The following is a 23,283-nucleotide window of genomic DNA, read 5'->3' on the forward strand; positions in this document are numbered from 1 at the left end:
GAACATATGAATGAAAATTCTTATTGTTAATAGATAATAGTCGTCGATATATTTAAATGTAGAATTGAAGGCCACCCACAGAAAGAGATTTTTTCTTCTCAAGTAGAAGTGCTTTTAAAAAAATTTGCTTCATAAGAATAATCAATAAGACAGCTAACAAAGGAGCACAATTCGGGCCCCTGGAAATTTCAAAATACTGTTGGTACACCTGATCACCAAAGACCACGAACAATTTGTCAATGAGGAACTCCAGCATATTTGTTATTCAACTTCAGAGTACTTGTGCGTGGAATCAGAGTGGCGTTTAACAAAGCAATTTTTGGATGACTGATCACTAGATGAAAGGTGAAGATAACGAACAGTGATTAATCTCATAACTCCTACAAACAATACAAAAAAGATAGTTGGGCAAACACGGACCCCTGGACACACTAGAGGTAGGATCAGATGCCTAGGAGGAGTAAGCATTCCCTGTCGACCGGTCACACCCACTGTGAGCCCTATATCCTGTTCAGGTAAACGGAGTTATCCGCAGTCAAAATCAGTGTACCAAGAACGGCTTAACAATCGGTATGAAACATGTCAGACAGCATTTAACCTAATGATAGGTTGTATTGACGAACTAGATATAAATATTTCCGTTTTCCATTTTTGTTGAACAATCAACTGTCTATAACGTCTAGTTTTTAATCTATCGAGAGGAATAGTTGTGTAAAGTGTTGAAAAGTCAGGTTTTGGTGTTTTTGATTTGAGAAAAGTTTTGCGTTTTCAAATTTACTAAAAGTTCTTTAGCATTCTTTCCAAATCCACATTTGATTTACACCACCTCTGGCATATGTAGACGTACAGTACGTTTGAATTTTCTCCTTCTCTAACGCCATCTCCATTATCACCTACATCACTCCATTATTAAATACATCACCATCTTCTGCACGTTCAACTTCACCACCGCCTTCACCACGCTCACTTACACCATATACTTCACCACGGTCACCAACATCACCGCCTTTACCACGCTCTCCTACACCATCGTTATAAGCACACTGACCTACACAATCGCCTTCACCACTCTCACATAAACCTCCGCTTTAAGAACGCTCACCCACACCATCCCCTTCACCACACTCACTTACACCATCGACTTCGTCACGGTCACCAACAGCACCGCCTTCATCACGCCCACTTTCACCACTGCATTCACCACCGTCACTAATGTCACCGCTTTCACCACGCTTATCCACACCACCGCTATAAGCAAACTGACATACATCACCGCCTTCACCACGCTCACCTACACCACCACCTTCACCACACTCACTTACACCACCGCCTTCACCACACTCACCTACACCACCACCTTCACCACGCTCACCTACACCACCACCTTCACCACACTCACCTACACCACCGCCTTCACCACGCTTACCCACACCACCGCTATAAGCAAACTGACATACACCACCGCCTTCACCACGCTCACTTACACCACCACCTTCACCACGCTCTCCTACACCACTGCCTTCACCACGCTCATTTACACCACTGCATTCACCACACTCACCTACACCACCACCTTCACCACACTCACCGAACGCCACCTGCTATCAGCAGACAAGGAACAACACATAAGAAAACAAAGGTACACAAAGTTTCAAGTTTACAACAGATGAATATCAGATGACCCTATGTACATTTTCCCCTGAAGGATGAGAGCAACTCTGACAACTTTTTTCTTCAACACCGTTTCATATTTTATTGGTTTTATAAAGGTGTCAATTATTCATATTTTCTGAAATCCTTGATTCCTTATGAACACCACTTGCACACTTATGAACACGAATTTGATAACATTACCACAAACACTTGACACAAGTTTGTTTTTTTCATACATGTTTAATAATGGTCATGTCTATATGGGAAAAACAACTTGTGTCAAGTGTTTTATATATAAACAAAGTGAATTCACAGAGGATGCAGTGTTAAAAACCTGAAGTAATGTGCATAGTCCTTTCAGATTGAACTTATGATAGTTTGCAGAAATTGGGGTAATCCGAAGACAAACATTTCAAATTCTAACGTTTGCTAAACTTAGATATGAAAATCACACTTGACACAAGTTTGTTTTTTATAAAAGCAATATAATGGCCATCTTTTGTGTTGAGTGTTTTATATATAAACGAAGTGAAATCGCAGAGGAGGTAGTGCTTAAACATTGAAGAAATATGCATACGCCTTTGAACTTATGATAATTTGCAGAAGACAAACATCTCAAATTCTTAAGTCTGCTAATCTTGGATATCAAAAATAGGTTGCATCAGTTTGAGACAATTTTCATACGATAATGGAAACATTCCTCTACTTTTTTTATTCTATTGATTCACGCACCCCCTTCCCCGAATTGAAATTTATGGGAAGACTGTTTAATGAATATAAATGGATGATCAGATCGATTGTATGTAACATAGATTGTATTCATGTTTTGGAGAGAGCATTTGCTTGAATATAATGTTGTGTTTCTAATCTTTCTATTCAATGTAATGCTGGCATATCTTTAAACTAATCATGACCTTAAGAAGGGACATTTTAAATTTCTCTTCCTACGAAGCGATCTCTTCTAGTTATCTCTGGAAATACAATAGAATGATCGGCGGGACCTCGGCGCTTATGGTCATTGAGCGTAGAAGAATCATTATCGTGTCACACGTGCTGTGACACAGGGCCTCGGGTTTTGCAGTGTCACCTAAAAGACCACCCATTTTTTGCCTCCTACGACAAGCAAGGTGTACGTGAAAACAAGTTGGTGTTGGGTTTGGTGGCTCTATCTTTAAAAACATTAACATCGTATTGTTAATTCATTGATTGATTAAATATTGATTAATGTTCCACTCGATAATATTTCACTCATACTGAGCCGTCAGCATTGCCGGTGAAGGACTGCAAAAGTTAGCCCTATGCTGGGCGCTTATGGCCATTGAACAGGGAGGGATCTTTATCGTGCCACACCTGCTGTGACACGGGACCTCGGTTTTTGCAGTCTCATCCGAAGGACCGCCCCATTTAGTCGCCCCTTACGACAAGCCAGGGGGTACTGAGGACCTATTCTAGCCCGGATCCTCACATAATTATTCGTATAGTTGACAGAAGGATTGGAACACGTGCTAGCTGAAAGAAGGTATGGAACACGTGCTTCTATGAATTCCTTATTGGCTTTGTATTTTTCAATCCGACACCTTACGAAAGTAGGATGTTAACGTTAGATATAAAAAGCACTAAAATGACCAATGCTACGAACACAGTGAAATGACAAATTTTCGGGATTACGAATATCCTGTCACAGTTTATATGTTGAAGATAACGAAGTGATAAATTCCATTACTCCTATAAGCAATACAAAATAAAGATTTGGGCAAACACTGACCCCTTGATATACCAGAGTCAAGGTTAGGTGCCTAAGAGTAGAAAGTATCTCCTGTCGACCGGTAACTCCCGCCGTGAGCCCTATATATTTATCAGGTGTTCGGAATTATCCGTAGTCAAAATCAATGTGCCAAGAACGGCTTAGCAATCGGCATGAAACACATCAGACAGCAACCCAGTGATAGGTTGTATTGGCAAACTAGATCATTATAACGACCATAGGATTTGCGAAATGCTGATTTCTAAGGAGACTGTTGGAACCCTTGCAAACCTCAAAAGCGCAAGAGCTAACTTCCTTAAAAAACGATTAGCAAATGAATCATGCACAGTATATATGAGATTGATCACTGTTCGTTATCGTCACCTTTCATATAATAGATAAGTATATTGTATATATTTTAAGTTTTACATAACATTAGTCATTCTACATTGGGCCCTTTTGTATATGCATGGAAATACGTGATTGTGGATGAAAGTTCACTGTGTTTAATACTAAATTGTGTCAATGTAAAAGAATGTATAAAAAAGACATGATGTTTGAATACATACTTTGCTGTAATTCACAAGTATCATATACAAAGTATTTTATTTTGTGCCATATTGCCCATTCAGATGTGATGGGTTTTCCAAAATATGGAAGACTACTTCCTGCTTTAGAATAGAACTTGTTGATTATTGGGAAATTGATATATAAAGACTATTGTCACAACTATATCAATGTGTCTTACCCATAAACAAAACTAGACAGAAAACATGTCTACCACATTCCTCCTCCTTTTGTGGATTATTTGTGCAAGTAAGTATCATTAGACATTTATCATTCCTTTATCTTTATTTGATTTTCCATACGTGTACTCATATGTTTATTATTTCATAATACATTCAAAGAAGACACCAACAACACGGACAACAAACAGGTGTTTCAGTATTGGGGGCGGGGGTGTTGTAAAAACAATTGCAAAATTATACAAATATTTATTCATATATGAAACTCCTGATATATATTCAATAATTTAAAAATTTACTGACCATAAATAACAAAATTATTGAATTAAAATAACAATATTATGGAATCTGAATAACAAGAAATCGAGATTCATCGGCGCATATAAATCAAAATATTCGAATACAAATATCAAGATTATTGAATATAAATCAACTTTTCGCATAAATAACAAAATTATTGAATAAAATCATGATTTTTGCTGATAAATCAAGATTTATGTAATATATGAACGTTTTACAAGCTATACTCAAACTCATGAAAGAAAAATGTATATATTTATACAGTTTTAGACATTGGCAGCGCAAAACAATGGTCACAAAGAAGAAGAAAATACAAAAATGTCCGGTACAATAGCTTTAACCGAGGTAAAGGCTTCCTTTACAGCAGTTACAGCAGCGACAGCGGCGACAACAGTCATGGCAGCGACAGCGACCGCGACCAATTTGGCAACGACAACCACAGCGCCGACGACGACAGAAGCGACGATAACGACAGAAATAATGGTGGTGACAGAGGCGACAAAAGCGGCATCGACAAGAAGAAGTAAGAAAGTTTTATTTAAGTTATATTCTAAACGTTTATTAGACGAAATACTTTTTAAAATTATATGTTCATGTCATTCCCCATTTCGTTATTTCTTCATCTATTTCTTTATTCATCTTTTTACAGATTGATAATTATTGCAGTGGTGGTGTTGTTTTTGTAATTATATATCCTCGCGGTGGTTTGTTGTATTTATTGAGGATTCTGCAGAAAACATTTTTTAAAAACTGTCAACAATACCTGGGGGGTTTTTTGTTTTTGTTTTTTTTTTTTGTTTTTTTTTTTTTTGTTATATTTTGTTTGGTTTTTTTTTTTTTTTTTTTTTTTTGTTTGTTTTTTTTTTTTTTGTTCTTGTGAAGTGGCTGGGGGTGCTGCAGTGATGAAGCTAACGGTTTCACTATGTTTCCGCACCATTTTTGATTATGAATACATATACAAAAAATAATTATTAAATTGTTGAAGGATTTTTACCGATACATTGACTATTCTATACACCATATAACGCCCGGATAAGAATACATTGCATTTCGTTAAGGTTCTGTATGATTACTTAAGATATGAATTATACAAACATTACAAAATAGATATATGTGTCAAAGAGTCATATAGAACAAACCATCGCAATGTTTTATAAAGTTTACTTTGACGGACATGTTCGGAAATGAAGTAACTTGCGAGGTTAAACAATGAAACAAAAACCTACATGATATCAGATGAACTGACAACAAACCCTAGACAATTAATTATAGATCGAGTACAAGAAGAAAATCAAATTTAATTTAGTGTTTGGTATGGTTGTAATTGTCTCAATAACGTAGGATAAACTAATCTCATGTTATATACTTGTTATTGAGAACCATTTCATACACAAACATATCTTTTTTATGTCTAGGCTCCAACTCAGTTTCACACTCTTCGCCAGAAATCAAACACTTTTACTAATTTCAAATACCCGGATTACTTTTCCAGCTAGTCTTCTATTGTGGCTAAAAAAAATACTAGGGATTCGCATGAAGTAAAGATGATCTACACAAGGCATTGTATGGTTCAGACAATTCCGAAAAAAGATATTTGAAAAACGCAATGGAGTGACAAAACTACAGATTGATATTTCAGAGAATGTCAGTCTTGATCCAAACATATATATATTGTTGAAATTCTACCAATTACGAAAGCCTAGTGAAACCAAATTGAAAGTGTTAAAAGGTAGAAAAGTTGTTATTACGAAATAAGTCCTAGTTATAACATAAAAGGTCGTTATGTTGATGCAATGAATAACTAAGACTGGCAGTTTTTATTATGGATTTAAAATCAAAATCAAATGATTCACTGAACATTGATATCTATGGCATGTCAAACGTTGCAATATTTGATTTTTTCCATTTGTATTGTATAATTTTCCATTTATATTCTATATTTTCCATTTGCATTATATAATTTTTCATTTGCATTGTATAAATTCCATTTGTATTGTATAATTTTCAATTTGTATTCTATATTTTCCATTTGTATTGTATAATTTTCCATTTATATTCTATATTTTCCATTTGCATTGTATAATTTTTCATTTGCATTGTATAAATTCCATTTGTATTGTATAATTTTCCATTTGTATTCTATATTTTCCATTTGTATTGTATAATTTTCCATTTGTATTCTATATTTTCCATTTGTATTATATAATTTTTTCGTTTGTATTGTATAATTTCCATTTGCATTGCAACATCTTTCATTTATATTGCATACGAGGGATTGTTTATTTTGATTTGTTACGAAGGATTTCATTAGTTTAGGTCCCACTTATATTTAGCCGTCACCAGCTGCAGGTGACGTACCACAAATAGACTTACTATACTACATGTACGCGCACAATGGCAGCAGTGGGTTTTTTTAACGTGTCAACGCCTGTCGCAACACGGGATGTCTGCTTTTAAGGTCACATTATCCGAAAGATCTGTGATTCTCACTTTTAGATAGCAATGCGTATGGGAAAATAATAACTGGTTTGATGCAGCCATGACACGAGTAGAACTCGAACATGCGACCTCACGGTTACGAACCAAAGGGTATATCACTGAACTACCGCGATCGGTTCCATATAAGGACTAGTAGTTGAACATACATGTAGCTAGCAATGTGGAATCTTGTGCCGGGAGACCCCCCCCCCTTCCTTCACAAATATGATATTTTATATATAGATGTCGAAAAAAAGCATGCATGTACGTTTTATTTTGTCAAAACGCACTTGTTCCGGAGGGGGGGATGGGGGGGTCCAGGAATTGTGGTTACGGGGGCGGCACTTTATGAGGCAGGGGGTCGCAGAGAGAGGGGGCGCCTTGAGGTGGCCCCCAGTGTGTCCAGGGGACGAAGCTTCTGGATTTTACAGATTTTATAGGGCTGGAAATATGTCATTTTTAATAATGTAAAATTAATAAAATGACGCAAATTTTAAGGGTTTCTAGAAAAATTAAGTTCTTTCAATAAAGTAATTCAAGAAATCAAAAGATTTTGTTAATCATTTCTCCGAGAATGGAAGAAATTATTGCTTCTTTTATCTTTTAAATACATTTTTCTAAACAAGATACCAAGATTTACCTTAAATTTAAATTGGGGGGGGGGGACAGGGCGGGTGCGCCCCTCTTAAATCCGCCACTGACTTCGCCCTCCCCCTGTAGGCCCCCACCCCCTCCGCCAAGGCTTTGCACTGGACTAAATAAGGATCTTAAGACAGTCCCCAGACATCCAGCAGTTTACTGCATCCTTTCGTTCAGAATTATCTAGATCAGCCAGTGGTTAAATAGGAGACTAGTTTGAATATGCTGATCACATTAGATGCATAAAAGCGATCAATTAATTGGGGGGGGGGTGTACGCCATTCCACTTAGCATTCCTGCGAAACGTGGCTCCTGAACTTTACCTCTTCAACATCTCGCGCATTACCAAATTCGATAAATGATAACTTAAGATTAATCTATTGAATAGTTGTAACAAGCCAAACTCGATGTTAACAATTGGTGGGGATCCAAGGGCCGAATTAAGTCCCCCGAATCTACTGAATTCTGACTAAATAAAAATGTGCACGCTTTTTTGGACAGTTCTATTTTTAAAAAAAATAATCAGGGGGGGGGTCGCCATTACTATAGCTAGCTACGTATTTTTAAAAATAACTAGTCCTGCATGGACCTGGTCGCGGTAGCTCAGTAATATATCGCTTGGTTTGTGGGCGAGAGGTCGTGAGTTCGAGAACCGTTACTGCCATTGCCGCATCAAAAATAAGACATAAACAAAGACAGTGATTGCTCCTTTGCCAAACACTCGGCATTTAAAAGTGAGAATCACGGGTCTTTCCGTAATGACCTTAAAAACAGATATTCCGTATCGCTGCACAGGCGTTGGCACGATAAAGAACCGTCATTGCTACGGCCCTGTGTGCTAAGCACGTCTACAGATGTGGTATATCAGTGTCGTTAACCAATGAAATCCTTCGTAACAAATCAAAATAAACATTCCCTGGATACAATACAAATGAAAAATTATACAATGCAAATGCAAAATATAGAATACAAATGGAAAATTATACAATACAAATGGAAATTATACAATGCAAATGAAAAATTATACAATGCAAATGGAAAATATAGAATACAAATGGAAAATTATACAATACAAATGGAAAAGATCAAATATTGCAACGTTTGACATGCCATAGATATCAACTGTTAGGGAAACTGAATATACATTGAAAAGAATGTGACATTTGGAAGAGTGAAGGAGTGACTGAGTTTGGCTATGGATGACTCCGTTTCTCTGATCAAGATATTGGGCTCACGGCGGATGTGACCGATCGACAGGGGATGCTTACTCCTCCTACACATATAATCCCACCTCTGGTGTGTCCAGGGGTCCGTGTTTGCCCAACTATATATTTTGTATTGCTTATGGGATTTATGATTTTAATCACTGTCATCTTCACCTTTCATTGATGCATTCTGATGAGTTAAAATCAAATAATTGGTTACTCGCACCATGATAAAGATACACAATGACAATGATCTACACCGATAGTGTATAGCGTAGTAAGTTCACTGAAAATGATAAAATGATACAAGTCCAATTATTGCCCCTGATCCTCGAAAACAACAGGAATTTGGGTCAGATTTCATAGATCAAAATGTGGCCATATGTCAACAGTGCCTGCTCTGGAGTAAGGTGGATGGAGAAATCCGACACATCCGGCAAAGTTGGCCCAATACCATGACAAACTGCCAATTGATTAATCAACTAACCTTAATTGAATTTTTGATCTGGAAAATGTGCACCTTCCCTGAGAATAGTATAATGACCTCCTTGAATGGCATTTGGTGCAGGGGTTTCAACACTCTCGTTTAAAGTCAGCATATCGCAAATTCTATTGTCGTTATAACGATCTAGTTTGCCAATACAACTTATCATTGGATCAAATGCTGTCTGAGGTGTTTTACATCGATTTTTAGACCGTTCTTGGCACACTAATTTAGATTACGGATAAATCCGTTTACCTGATCAAGATATAGGGCTCATGGTGGGTGTGACCGGTTGACAGAGTATGCTTACTCCTCCTAAACACCTGATCCCACCTCTGGGTTTTCCAAGGGTCTGTGTTTGCCCAACTCTCTATTTTGTATTGCTTGTGGGAGTTTTTAGATTAATCACTGTTCGTTGTTTTCACCTTTCATGCAGGTAATAACGGAATACTGGTACAGAAATATGAGAAGTTGACAATGGAGAAACGTGTGGGAAAACCAACTTGTGTCAAGTGTTTTATATTTAAACGGAGTGAGGTCGCAGAAGAGGCAGTGCTTAAAAACTGAAGAAATACCTATACGCCTTTGAGTGTGAACTTATCATCGTTCGCAGAAATGGGGGTAATCCGAAAACAAAAATTCTAAATTCTTAAGTCTGCTGATTTTAGATATGAAAATAACTTGCATCAGTTTGAGACAATTTTCATACGATAATTACAACATTTCTCCGCTTTTTATTCCACTGATTCATGAATCCCCTTCCCCGAATTGAAATTGATGGCTAGACTGTTTTATGAATATTAATGGATGATCATTTCAATTCCATGTAACATAAATTGTATTCATGTTTTGGAGAGAATGTGCTTGAATGTGATGTGATTTACCATTGTTCTGTTTTTAATTTTTTTTTTATTTAATGTAATGGTGGCATATTTTCAAAACAAAAAGTCCATGGCCCTTAAAAGGGTCGGTTTTAAACTACAATATAGTCTTCATAAGAGTTGATTTCTTCTAGTTTCCTCTAGAAATACTATATATATTTTCTTAGAAATCACTCTCATCCAAACAACTGCTTTGCATTGTCACCAAGGTGTATGCATACCGGCTCAATTCTGAAATTGTACTCTATGTATTTTCTGCACATCTCGGGGTCACATTTTCTTCCCAGATATGATAGATGAATTGGATACCTCATCTTCTGTCCAGGGTCCAATGGTACCAATAAGACCAAAACAATATTTTTTATATCTTGCGTCGTAAATTTGAGATTTTAATGACAAACAGTGTCGTGGTTTTTTCAGTATATTGTATCATTGACCATGACATTCGATGGTAATCAGTATAGTTTTTACTATGAGTGAGTTTTGGATGTGTATTGTTTAAGGTCTTGCTTGAGAATTTTTCTCTCATATGGAGAAAGGGTTGCAAAATTCAGTTATATGTTCAGTGCTTACGGCCTTTGAGCAGATTAATTTTTATCGTGCCACACCTACTGTGACAGGGGGCCTCGGGTTTTGCGGTCTCATCCGAAGGACCATCCCATTTAATCGCCTCTTACGACAAACAAGGGGTACGTGAAAGCGTGCTGGTGTTGGATTTGGTGGCTGTACATTTTACAAACATAAAGGTTGTATAGCTGAAAGAAGGAATGTAAAACGTGCTTCTATGAATTTCTTATTGGCTTTGTACATTTTTAGATCCGACACTTTTAGAAAGCAGGATGTTGCTGAATTTACCTATGTATCTAGTTTTATCTAAACTAGGGTACAAACAGGCATAACACTGAACATATATAATTTAAATTGCAAATACAGGACACCCCCCCCCCCCCGTTATAACACTTATGCAATTTTGGTCTTATAACAGAGGTGGCATTATATCGGGGGAAGGGGGTGTACAGCTCTCACAAGAAATCAAACTTTATCAACTACATCAATGTGCTATTAGATTTCAGTGTGTCCTCCATGCTCAGATTTCAAAACAATATTGCATATTTGAATTAGAACTCAGATGATTATCGTTTACGTAACTTATTATCGGCTCCAAACTTTGATATCTGGAGGACTAATTCATTATTACGGTGGATAATCGGTTAAGCCTGCTCACTGAAATTTTCCTGCCGTTGATTGGTGATAATTAGCGGGTGTGATTATAACGGTGATTACCAAATCGCACCTGTAAATAGGTTAGTGGATGGCGGTATGTGGGGGATGGCAATATAACGGGGTTTTATATAGCGAAGAAAACAGGACTTTGAACTTTTTCGCGATATGCAGGGGTGGAATTATAACGGGGGGGGGGGCGGGGGGGCGGGCAATATAGGGGGATCACTGTAGATATGTACAACACAGGGCGGCTGGGTTCCAATACACAAACAAAAGTCAATTCAGGTCAAATGTTACGTAATACTGCATGTACAATGACATGGAGAGAATAAGTGATCTTTATTCTGTCAATAACGATTACATAACAGCGTTTAAGAAATACTATCCTTATCGATCAAAACTGCATGAAATTGTGTAACAATACTAAACACTTTTATATTTCTATCTCTTTATATATTTCTACTTGTTCGCATGAAATACGCCGAAATTACTAACGGTCATAAAAGTCGTGATTTATTCATCAGCAGTTTTTCTAAACCAAAAAAAGCTACACAACATTGTTCCATCTTACAAAGCAATGGAGAATATGCAGAACGAAATGATTCTAAACATGAGCACCTTGTTCTTCATGGCATAAAAAACATGGTTTTGCAAGCACTGACCAATATCTATATGAAAAGGTCACATGACCTACAGGGTGTTACAAAACATTTTGTAAACTTGATGTAGATTAATAAGTCAATCTTCCACTCTTAACATTCTATCATCGATTTATCATGTTTGTAGACTGTAAAATGTAAGTAGCTTTCAAACGAATTTTCACACTTTTCTCGGACATGTTGCATACTTGCTACAAATCCAGATATATCCAATATTTACTTTCGTTTGATATATACATTTCTAGGTTTCCTAAATATACAATTGTGCTAATGAGCGCTTTCGGAAATAATATCCATATTTCAGTTCATCAATAGACGTTTTGCTTACTGTAACCAATGCTTACTTTCAAGCTCCAAATGATTGGAGTTCCCAATTCTCATACTGGAGCCTCAAATATATATTGTTTTAAGCCAGTGTCACCTTATCTATCGTATGACTACTTTCCTTCTACAAGTTTTTGTGATATGTCTTGCACTAGCCCAATCATTATGGAACATATAAAATTGCCCAGTTGATGAAACATTTTAAGGATTTTAACCTGGTATTTACTAAAACAGCTATCGGTAAGCTGTGGTCAAAATTTGAAAAACTTAGAATAATTCTATAATCAACGGAAGCAGAACAAGCACGTACATGTAGCATATATGTTTTAAGTGTGTGTATATGGGAGTAAGAATAACTTTTCTAAAATTTGTAATATTCTTGACAAGCAAAATTGAATGAATACATGAAGGGTAATAAAAAAAAGCACAACATTGTTTTCACAAAACTTTCATAATCCTAAATCTTTCGGGAGCTAGGTATCAAGCCAGAAGACAACTTGCCCAAGTTTCGACTTACATTCTAAATTCGGGGGGGGGGGGGGTCGTCCTCCAATAATACATGACCTGTTTTCATATTCTTATGAAGCAGAATTTTTTTTTGAAAAGTTTTACGTGAGAAGAAAAATATCTTGCTGTGGCCTTCAATTCAACATTTAGATATATCGACGATGTAATATCTATTAACAATAATAATTTTATTCATATGTCGATTCAATATATCCCAGTGAACTCAAATAAAAGACACCAAAGAGTCGTTCACTTCTCTTTCATACTTAGATATTCTAATGAAAGTAGATATTAACGCCAAACTAACAATTCAGCGTTATGACAAACGGCATGATTTGAACTTCTCCATCGTCAACTTCCCATATTTATGTTGCATATTCCATTATCACCTGCATATGGTGTTTAAATAGATCTATCTCAACTGATTCGATACGCAAGAGCATGTTCTGTGTTCGGTCAATTCGAAGCAGACTACTGACAAACAAGTTGATGGTGCAGGGGTACCTACAGTCTCGTTTAAAATCATCATTTCGCAAATTCTATGGTCGTTATAACGATCTAGTTTGCCAATACAACCTATCATTGGGTCAAATCAAATTTTATTTCGAGGTCACAGAGATACATTGAATAGATATTGATATCATTTATACAGGATGCCTTGTTTTCATCAAGCAGAATTGAATTTAAATCTGTTTTAGCTGGTAACAGTAATTGATCTTTGTACATGTGTATGAACATTCTGCCACGTAGACCTTTTACATGTTTTAGATTTTCCAAGTATAACTACTTCCTGTTTCAGAATAGAACTAGTTGATTATCAGGAAATTGATATAAAATGGTTCTTGTTACAACTCTTAGCAATGTGTCTTAACCTTTGAGGAGAAACAAAACTAAAGAAGAAACATGTGTATCAAATATCTCCTCCTTTTGTGGATTTTGTGTGCAAGTAAGTATCATTAGAAATTTCTAATTCCGTTCTCTGTGTTTGATTTTTCATACGTGTGTTCATATGTTTATTATTTTATAATACATTTAAAGAAGACACCAACATCACAGACAACAAACAAGTGTTTTAGTATTGAAGGGGGGGGGGTAAAAATTGCAAACTTATACAAATGTTGATTCATATACAAAACTCCTGATATATATCCGATAATCTTACAACTTAACACCCCTAAATAATACAATTATTGAATCTAAATAACAATATTATCTAATATAAATAATAAATTATCGAATCTGAATAACAAGAAATTTAGACTTATCGGTGCATATAGATAAAAAAAAAATCGAATACAAATATCAAAATTATGGAATATAAATCAAGTTTTTCGCATGAATAACAAAATTATTGAATAAAATCAAGATTTTTGCTTATAAATCAAGATTTGGATAATATTTGAACGTTTTACACGCTATACTCAAACTCACGAAAGACAAAATATATTTGTACAGTTTTAGAAATTGGCAGCGCAAAACAATTGCCACAAAGAAGAGGAATGAACAAACACATCCGGTACAAAAACTTCAACCGAGGTAAAGGCAACCGCGGCGACAGCAGTTACAACGGCGACAGCGACCAATTTGACAACGACAACCACAGCGCCGACGACGAAAGAAGCGACGACAACGACAAAAATGATGGTGGTGACGGAGACGACAAAAGCAGTATCGACAAGAAGAAGTAAGAAGCTTTTACTTAAGTTATATCCTAAATGTTTATTAGACGTAATATTTTTTACAAATATATGTTCATATCAATACCCATTTCGTTATTCCTTCATCTGTTTCTTCATTTATCTTTTTACAGATTGATAATTATTGCAGTGGTGGTGGGAGCTATTGTAATTATCATCGCGGTGGTTTGTTGTATTTATTGGGGATGCTGCAGGTAACATTAAAAACCTGTCAACAATTCCTGGGGTGTTTTTTCTGGGGGGGGGGGGTTTGGGGGGTTTTTTTTGTTTTTTTTTGTTTTGGTTTTTTTGTTTTGGTTTTTTTTTTTTTTTTTTGTTCTTGTAAAGTGGCTGAGGGTGCTGCAGTGATGAAGCTGTCGACCCTGTCGACTGGTCACACCCGTCTTGAACCCTATATCTTCATCAGGTAAACATAGTTATCCGTAGTCAAAATCGGTGTGCCAAGAACGGCCTACCTTTCAGTATGAAACACGTTAGACAGCGTTTGACCTAATGCTAGATTGTATTGGCAAACTAGATCGTTTTAACGATCATAGAATTTGCGAAATGCTGACTTTAAACGAGACTGTTGACATCCCTGCACCATCAACTTGTTTGTTAGTAGCTTACCTTGATTTAAAAGCTTATCATACGCAGAACAAGCTCTTGCGTATCAAATCAGTTGAGAGATGTAAACACCATATGCAGGTGATAATGAAATGTTGCTACATAATTATGGAAAGTGGATGATGGAGAACTGCAATAATCCCGTTTGCCATAAAGCTGAGTTATCTAATTTTGATAAAATATCTAAATATGAAGCAGAAGTGGACGACTCCGTGGTGTCCTTTATTTCGAGTTCACAGGGATATATCAAATCAACATATGAATGAAAATTCTTATTGTTAATAGATAATAGTCGTCGATATATTTAAATGTAGAATTGAAGGCCACAGAAAGAGATTTTATCTTCTCAAGTAGAAGAGTTTTTAAAATAAAGTTTGCTTCATAAGAATAAACAATAAGACAGCCAACAAAGGAGCACAATTCGGGCCCCTGGAAATTACAAAATACTGTTGGTAGACCTGATCACCAAAGACCACGAACAATTTGTCAATGAGGAACTCTAGCATATTTGTTATTCAACTTCAGAGTACTTGTGCGTGGAATCAGAGTGGCGTTTAACAAAGCAATTTTTTTGGATGATTGATCACTAGATGAAAGGTGAAGATAACGAATAGTGATCAATCTCATAACCCCTACAAGCAATACAAAAACGATAGTTGGGCAAACACGGATCCCTGGACACACTAGAGGTAGGATCAAGGGCCTAGGAGGAGCAACCATCCCCTGTCGACCGGTCACACCCACCGTGAGCCCTATATCCTGTTCAGGTAAACGGAGTTATCCGCAGTCAAAATCAGTGTGTCAAGAACGGCTTAACAATCGGTATGAAACACATCAGACAGCATTTGACCTAATGATAGGTTGTATTGACGAACTAGATATAAATATTTCCGTTTTCCATTTTTGTTGAAAAACCGACTGTCTATAACGTCTAGTCTTTAATCTACTGAGAGGAATGGTTGTGTAAAGTGTTGAAAAGTCACGTTTTGATGTTTTTGATTTGAGAAAAGTTTTGCGTTTTCAAAGAGCAAGGTACATTAAGGCCCAAATTTCGCCACAAAATTAGGATAAATTTAAAATGTGGTTTCACTTGGTTTAATCATTATGATTATGCACTAGGGCATTGGCCCTGATGATACATGTGGAAATTAGTGACGTAATATGTTCTGTGACGTCATTTTCCTTATCTCCGATTGACATATTTACCGAAATCGCCGAAATTAGCCGTTTTTATGCCTTTGAAACCATCTTAAAGATAGAGCACATGCAACAACCACAAAGATATTTTGTGTACAAATTAATCATGTTGAAAGTCAATAATGAGCAAAATATCGACTTGGTTGGTAAATGAGCAGACTATTAAATTTATCGTTTAACCATTTCCCGCGTTCATCTGTAATACAAATTTCAACGTTGATGGTGTTCCTATATACAAGCTTAATGAATAAATAATATGCATATGTACAGCATATTAAATTTTATAAGACTCTACGTAGTTTGCATTGAAGAAGATAGTGTGTGATCAGAGAATTGGAATCTTCGACACTGATATTTCCGATTCCAATTTTATGTCTGAGATAGATACGCAATGATATCAACGCAATTAATGTAACCCTGCTCTAAGAGTGAATGTTGGTAGTTGATAGATAAACGATGTAGTATCTAGATATCTAAATTAAAACTCATTTGTAAGCTAAAAGATAAAGTATACGCTTGTATTGTGTGTTCCAAGAGGACAAAACCCGGTGAACCCCGATCATTACATGTAAAAAAAAAAAAAAATAGATAAAAAACATTTCTTAAGAAAACATTTTAGTAGAAACGAACGACTTGACTGCATTAGCAATCAATGTCAACAGATCTACAACTCTAATCGTTTCATACTTATATTTTCGCAAGCATTCCGTATTACCATAAAGAGGGGTGGGATAAATCAAAATTCGCATGTAAAATTTATGGGAAAACTACATTCTCAAAACAAAAGAACGTGGGCCAAATTCCCCTGTTGGTACGTCGCTGTAATGATTATTTGTTTATAAAATCGCCTTACATTTATCGATAACAACGAACGTGTTCTGTGATATAGTCTTATTTAAAAATACATGATAGCTAGTCATTCGTAACTATTTTTCATCATTAAATCGTGGAACTGGTGTTGAAGTATTATAACGCGATTTTCACACATAAGGAGAACTTTCTTTTCCTTCATTTACACTCTAACAATCCCACTCACCGTCGGTCACTTAGCATTTAGTGGCATGTGCACAGAACACCGCTTAATGACTATATCCGAATTATGCGCGGAGGTCCGGACACCCCCTTCCCCTCTGGAATTAAAGTTGCATGTAATTTGTGCACAAAGTAATGAGGACTAAATCAGAGCACAATATTATCATTTGTATAAAACTGAAACGATTGTTTGATATCCTTTTCCCGATATACACTGTACATAATTACCGGTGATTAATGTAAACATTCTAACCAAGCAGTATTCTTGGTTTTTTTCAATTTAAATTTCACTAGAAATCTTTGTGGAATCAATGTAAGTTCTCAACAAAGCACAGGAATTTGAATACAGCGCGGTAATGATATATTAATTTTAGCAAAGCATGATATTTTGTAGCATTAAAGTTTGAACACTCGATATTTTCTTTGTTTAAACTTCAAATAATTCAAATAGCCGACGTTATAGAAATAAAGTAAAAGTATTGAACAATTTTTCAATGTGTTGTAATCGTACACTACCATTATTTGGAGACGGTAGTGAAATGAAGAATTCAAACATAACTCTCCGAAATTTCGCTGCATTTAGATAGATGAAGTACGTCAGTCGCGTGTCATTTACTACAGAAGAAAATCACATATTCCCAGATCCATGGAAATCGTGCAGCATGCAGAAAGTACCCTGAATGTGTGTCTGACAAAATCAAGTGACGAAGTCCTTGTACACAACGATGGCTTCGAAAAACGTGCCGGTCATGGTCACGGTCTGATGATATCGTGGCACTTTTGCACGATGATGAATATCTAATATGAATGTAAGATCGAATAAAACTTCATTGGCTGTTTTATAATAATTTAATTATTTACATATTGTTAAGTATAATATTTTCTACAATTTTACGTTCTGTAGTAATTTTGTTGAGATCGATTAGGTGAACAACGTGAACAAGCATACGATATGACTCCGAGTAAATTAAACGCCGAGTTTATCTGAAAAAAAAAATATTTGGTAAACAATGCGCACCCCTTTTTTACACCAAAAATCCTTGAAAAAAGTGCATATCATATTCGACAAAATACGGTTCTATGTTACACATCGACGTATTCTTCATGATATTCAAGCATACATATGATGGTTTGATGAGAGACTCAGGAAAAAGAGGCTAGATTTGGTCATAAAATTTTCATTTATTTGTCTCAAATGAAAAACTTGCATCTAGATTTTTTCCCCGGACTCCCATCCTCTTTAAGAGGGTACAAACCCCTCTCAAACTCTTCCCCTCGTCGCATCGCGACTCGGCCGTCTACTTTCAGCAGCCGGACTAGTCACAAATCAGCAGGACTAGTAAATTATAGATTCTAGTAGTCCTTTTCACTAGTATAGTGAAAAAACTTAGTGTCAAAAACTGATTAGATCTTACACCTTTCATTATTTTGACAATTGCTGGAAAATATAAATATCTTTGACTGACGGCATTATATATGCTGATGCACTGTCATAGTGATTGACTTTGGTACTGTTAATAGACAGTCTCTGCTTCATTCACCATTAGAAACTGGCCGAAAAGGAATTGTTGAATGATTTATTAGATAGGGAAACCAAAGTTGTTTTCATATCTCCGACTAAATCGGCATGTATCAAAAGGTAGAAGGGGAGGGGGTCAAAAATATACGATCCTCTCCCATGCGGACTTCGGACGTTTTTTGAGACAATGATATGATTTATGATTCAAACTTTTTTCCTTTGCGTAAATACTAATGCATTGAAAGATTTGTTATATAAAGATAAATGTCAGGAGCCTGTATATATTTTTGTTCAAATAAAGAGTGTAATTAATAGATGCAAGTGTATATGCTAAACCATTGAATATAATACCGACAAGATTATTTTTGTTAGGTTTATGATGGTGTCAGTGTCAACTCCTGTGTAGAACTTATCACATTGTTTGTAAATCTTATCACATCCTATAAGGTTCACATTCGGTCGCATTGCCATGTGTTGAATTTAAAAAAAAGTTCGTTTTATAATATTTCTTTTCACATATATTCTGAATGAATTTCATGTTCTTTTTACTACATATACATTCCAATGTAGCATTGGTTAGTGCGTGTTCCTTCGCTGAAAACATTTAGTGCGCTCGAAAAAAAAAAAAGAACAAAGTCTACATATACACACAAGAATAACTTAAGGTAACCACGCGCTACATACATATATGATATTCATTTAATTTAGAATAAAACAATGCAAATTGGATCCAAATGTAAATACAATGTTAAAATTGAATGAATATATATGGGTTGCTCTACAATTCTTAGATACAATTACACTAATCGTCCTTCAAATCACAGCATCCGCGGCATCGAATCATCTACAATTGATTAACACTTCGGAAAAAATCAATTAAACTTTTCAAATAAAAATCATAGTGCACATTTGTTTAATAAAACTTTGAGCATATGGCGACATGAATTGGATTATTTTCATATTGAGTTCATGACATAGCTTTCTTGTTCAAGACGTCGCATAAAGTAACGTCAAAATGGCACAACGTTATCGTAGACTATACTGCATTTACATATGTATTATACATAAGTAAAGCTTTTTACGAAGACATCATAACCATTTTATGGAAGTATACACCATATGAAAGAATTTTGGGGAATATCATTTAATTTGGACGCGGGACCAAATTTGGCCCCAAACGTACCTTGTCCTTTACTAAAAGTTCTTTAGCATTCTTTCCAAATCCACATTTGATTTACACCACCTCTGGCATATGTAGACGTACAGTACGTTTGAATTTTCTCCTTCTCTAACGCCATCTCCATTATCACCTACATCACTCCATTATTAAATACATCACCATCTTCTGCACGTTCAACTTCACCACCGCCTTCACCACGCTCACTTACACCATAGACTTCACCACGGTCACCAACACAATCGCCTTCACCAACTTCACCTACACCTCCGCTTAAGCACGCTCACCCACACCATCCCCTTCACCACACTCACTTACACCACCGACTTCGTCACGGTCACCAACATAACAACTTTCATCACGCCCACTTTCACCACCACATTCACCACCATCACTAATGCCACCGCTTTCACCACGCTTACCTACACCATGGCTATAAGCAAACTGACATACACCACCGCCTTCACCACGCTCACCTACACCACCACCTTCACCACGCTCATCTACACCACCACCTTCACCATGCTCACCTACACCACCACCTTCACCACGCTTACCCACACCACCGCTATAAGCAAACTGACATACACCATTGCCTTCACTATGCTCACCTACACCCCCACCTTCACCACGCTCACCTACACCACTGCCTTCACCACACTCACCGAACGCCACCTGCTATCAGCAGACAAGGAACAACACATAAGAAAACAAAGGTACACAAAGTTTCAAGTTTACAACAGATGAATATCAGATGACCCTATGTACATTTTCCCCTGAAGGATGAGAGCAACTCTGACAACTTTTTTCTTCAACACCGTTTCATATTTTATTGGTTTTATAAAGGTGTCAATTATTCATATGTCAAGTGTTTTATATATAAACAAAGTGAATTCACAGAGGATGCAGTGTTAAACACCTGAAGTAATGTGCATAGTCCTTTCAGATTGAACTTATGATAGTTTGCAGAAATTGGGGTAATCCGAAGACAAACATTTCAAATTCTAACGTTTGCTAAACTTAGATATGAAGATCACACTTGACACAAGTTTGTTTTTTATAAAAACAAAATAATGGCCATCTCTTGTGTTGAGTGTTTTATATATAAACGAAGTGAAATCGCAGAGGAGGTAGTGCTTAAACATTGAAGAAATATGCATACGCCTTTGCAGAAATGGGGGTACTCAGAAGACAAACATCTCAAATTCTTAAGTCTGCTAATCTTGGATATCAAAAATAGGTTGCATCAGTTTGAGACAATTTTCATACGATAATGGAAACATTCCTCTACCTTTTTATTCTATTGATTCCTGAACCCCCTTCCCCGAATTGAAATTCATGGGAAGACTGTTTAATGAATATAAATGGATGATCAGATCGATTGTATGTAACATGTATTCATGTCTTGGAGAGAGCAGTTGCTTGAATATAATGTTATTTTCTATTGTTGTGTTTCTAATCTTTCTATTCAATGTAATGCTGGCATATCTTTAAACTAATCATGACCTTAAGAAGTCCCTTTAAATTTGTCTTCCTACGAAGCGATCTCTTCTAGTTGTCTCTGGAAATACAATAGAATGATCGGCGGGACCTCGGCGCTTATGGTCATTGAGCGTAGAAGAATCATTATCGTGTCACACGTGCTGTGACACAGGGCCTCGGGTTTTGAGGTGTCATCCAAAAGACCACCCATTATTCGCCTCCTACGACAAGCAAGGTGTACGTGAAAACAAGTTGGTGTTGGGTTTGGTGGCTCTATCTTTAAAAACATTAACGTCGTATCGCTAATTCATTGATTGATTAATTATTGATTAATGTTCCACTCGATAATATTTCACTCATATGGAGCCGTCACCATTGCCGGTGAAGGACTGCAAAAGTTAGGCCGATGCTGGGCGCTTATGGCCATTGAGCAGGGAGGGATCTTTATCGTGCCACACCTGCTGTGACACGGGACCTTGGTTTTTTGCGATCTCATCCGAAGGACCGCCCCATTTAGTCGTCTCTTACGACAAGCCAGGGGGTACTGAGGACCTATTCTAGCCCGGATCCCCACACAGTTATTCTTATAGCTGACAGAAGGAATGGAACACGTGATAGCTGAAAGAAGGAATGGAACACGTGCTTCTATGAATTCCTTATTGGCTTTGTATTTTTCAATCCGACACCTTTCGAAAGTAGGATGTTAATGTTAGATAAAAAAAAAAAAGCACTAAAACGATCAATGCTACGAACACAGTGAATTGACAGAGAGGTATAGCGCTTTTGCTGACGAAACGGCCGACTCAGAAATTTAATGGGAAAACACCGGTTTCCAATAATAGACTGGCGTGTTATTTTTAAATATAAGGGCGAAGTTTTTAATGTTTCGTTAACCAAATAACAATTGCAGTTTAGCATTATTGACATTTATATAAGTCGTTGATTATTCAATAAACCATGTTCCTATGTGGAATGATGAACAGTACAATATTTTCATAGGTGCACTCACATCACACACACACACACACACACACACACACACACAACATTTTGCATATGACATTACTGTAATTCAAACTCACTGTCCGTTTCTAACATGGCTGCAGCATCTTTTATAGATTTCGTCAGATTATCTGCCTTTGGTTGGTAATTCGAGTGTTTAGCTTTGCTACATGAGCACAACATCCAACTGTGCATGCGCCGGCTTTACACTCGCAGTACCAACCAAGGACAGGATCATCTGACGAATCTAGATTAGTTTTAATCCATAGATTGTATTTTCTACTAGAAGTATGTCGGGACTGGATTTTTCCCCTAATGTAGTTTACTGAGGTTTTGTGAACTTTAATATCTATTTTGCCATCCCCTAAATGCTGATCAGCATAGTGTGGTGCTTGTGAAAGCTGATAAATGCCGAAGGTGAGAGATCGCAAGTATTCATCACTCAAATTGGGGAATGTAAAGTCCGCAATCTGATTAAAACCAGATCCTGAGATTTGCTCACTTAGATCGCTACACTAGGATCTGACGTAACCCCATATAGGGTCACGTCCGCATGACCTTTCGTTAAGCCAATCAAATTGACCCTGTCGATTTATACCAACGATAATTTTTCTCCCATGAACCTTTGCGTCATCATTTACGTTAGAGATGTAAAACAAAAAACAAAAACAAGATCGCTGCGCGTTTGACAGACGACTGCACACCTTTCAAAACATGCGATTTAAAG

The 23,283-nt window shown here is 36.6% G+C and overlaps 3 protein-coding genes across 3 annotated transcripts; 2 read left to right on the forward strand and 1 right to left on the reverse strand.

Annotated features, from left to right (window-relative positions):
- Positions 1 to 3,888: 3,888 nt before the first annotated feature.
- Positions 3,889 to 10,130, forward strand: LOC130053258 (uncharacterized). The gene is made up of 3 exons (XM_056160164.1): positions 3,889 to 4,213; positions 4,708 to 4,966; positions 9,686 to 10,130. Exons 1-3 carry the CDS (start codon positions 4,171 to 4,173, stop codon positions 9,687 to 9,689), a joined length of 306 nt encoding a protein of 101 aa, XP_056016139.1. The 5' UTR covers positions 3,889 to 4,170; the 3' UTR covers positions 9,690 to 10,130.
- Positions 10,131 to 13,326: 3,196 nt separating this feature from the next.
- On the forward strand, positions 13,327 to 14,760 carry LOC130053259 (uncharacterized). The gene is made up of 3 exons (XM_056160165.1): positions 13,327 to 13,790; positions 14,300 to 14,528; positions 14,655 to 14,760. The coding sequence occupies exons 1-3, from the start codon at positions 13,748 to 13,750 to the stop codon at positions 14,737 to 14,739; spliced, it is 357 nt and encodes a 118-aa protein (XP_056016140.1). The 5' UTR covers positions 13,327 to 13,747; the 3' UTR covers positions 14,740 to 14,760.
- Positions 14,761 to 20,345: 5,585 nt separating this feature from the next.
- Positions 20,346 to 21,765, reverse strand: LOC130052876 (uncharacterized). Its single transcript, XM_056159025.1, has 2 exons — positions 21,664 to 21,765; positions 20,346 to 20,750 (listed from the first exon to the last, which is right to left on the reverse strand). Exons 1-2 carry the CDS (start codon positions 21,763 to 21,765, stop codon positions 20,346 to 20,348), a joined length of 507 nt encoding a protein of 168 aa, XP_056015000.1.
- Between the last annotated feature and the right edge of the window lie 1,518 nt (positions 21,766 to 23,283).

The sequence above is a fragment of the Ostrea edulis genome, chromosome 3, assembly GCF_947568905.1.
Source record: "Ostrea edulis chromosome 3, xbOstEdul1.1, whole genome shotgun sequence".
NCBI classification, from domain to species: Eukaryota; Metazoa; Mollusca; class Bivalvia; order Ostreida; family Ostreidae; genus Ostrea; species Ostrea edulis.

Bases quoted from the DNA above. Each gene is read 5' to 3' on its own strand.
- LOC130053258 (XM_056160164.1), top strand. From the start codon at position 4,171: ATGTCTACCACATTCCTCCTCCTTTTGTGGATTATTTGTGCAA. The intron at 4,214-4,707 runs GTAAGTATCATT...ATATTTATACAG, and splicing joins TTTGTGGATTATTTGTGCAA to TTTTAGACATTGGCAGCGCA.
- LOC130053259 (XM_056160165.1), top strand. From the start codon at position 13,748: ATGTGTATCAAATATCTCCTCCTTTTGTGGATTTTGTGTGCAA. The intron at 13,791-14,299 runs GTAAGTATCATT...ATATTTGTACAG, and splicing joins TTTGTGGATTTTGTGTGCAA to TTTTAGAAATTGGCAGCGCA. The intron at 14,529-14,654 runs GTAAGAAGCTTT...ATCTTTTTACAG, and splicing joins AGCAGTATCGACAAGAAGAA to ATTGATAATTATTGCAGTGG.
- LOC130052876 (XM_056159025.1), bottom strand. From the start codon at position 21,765: ATGGGTGGTCTTTTGGATGACACCTCAAAACCCGAGGCCCTGTGTCAC. The intron at 20,751-21,663 runs GTCCCGCCGATC...GTCTGCTGATAG, and splicing joins CAATGACCATAAGCGCCGAG to CAGGTGGCGTTCGGTGAGTG.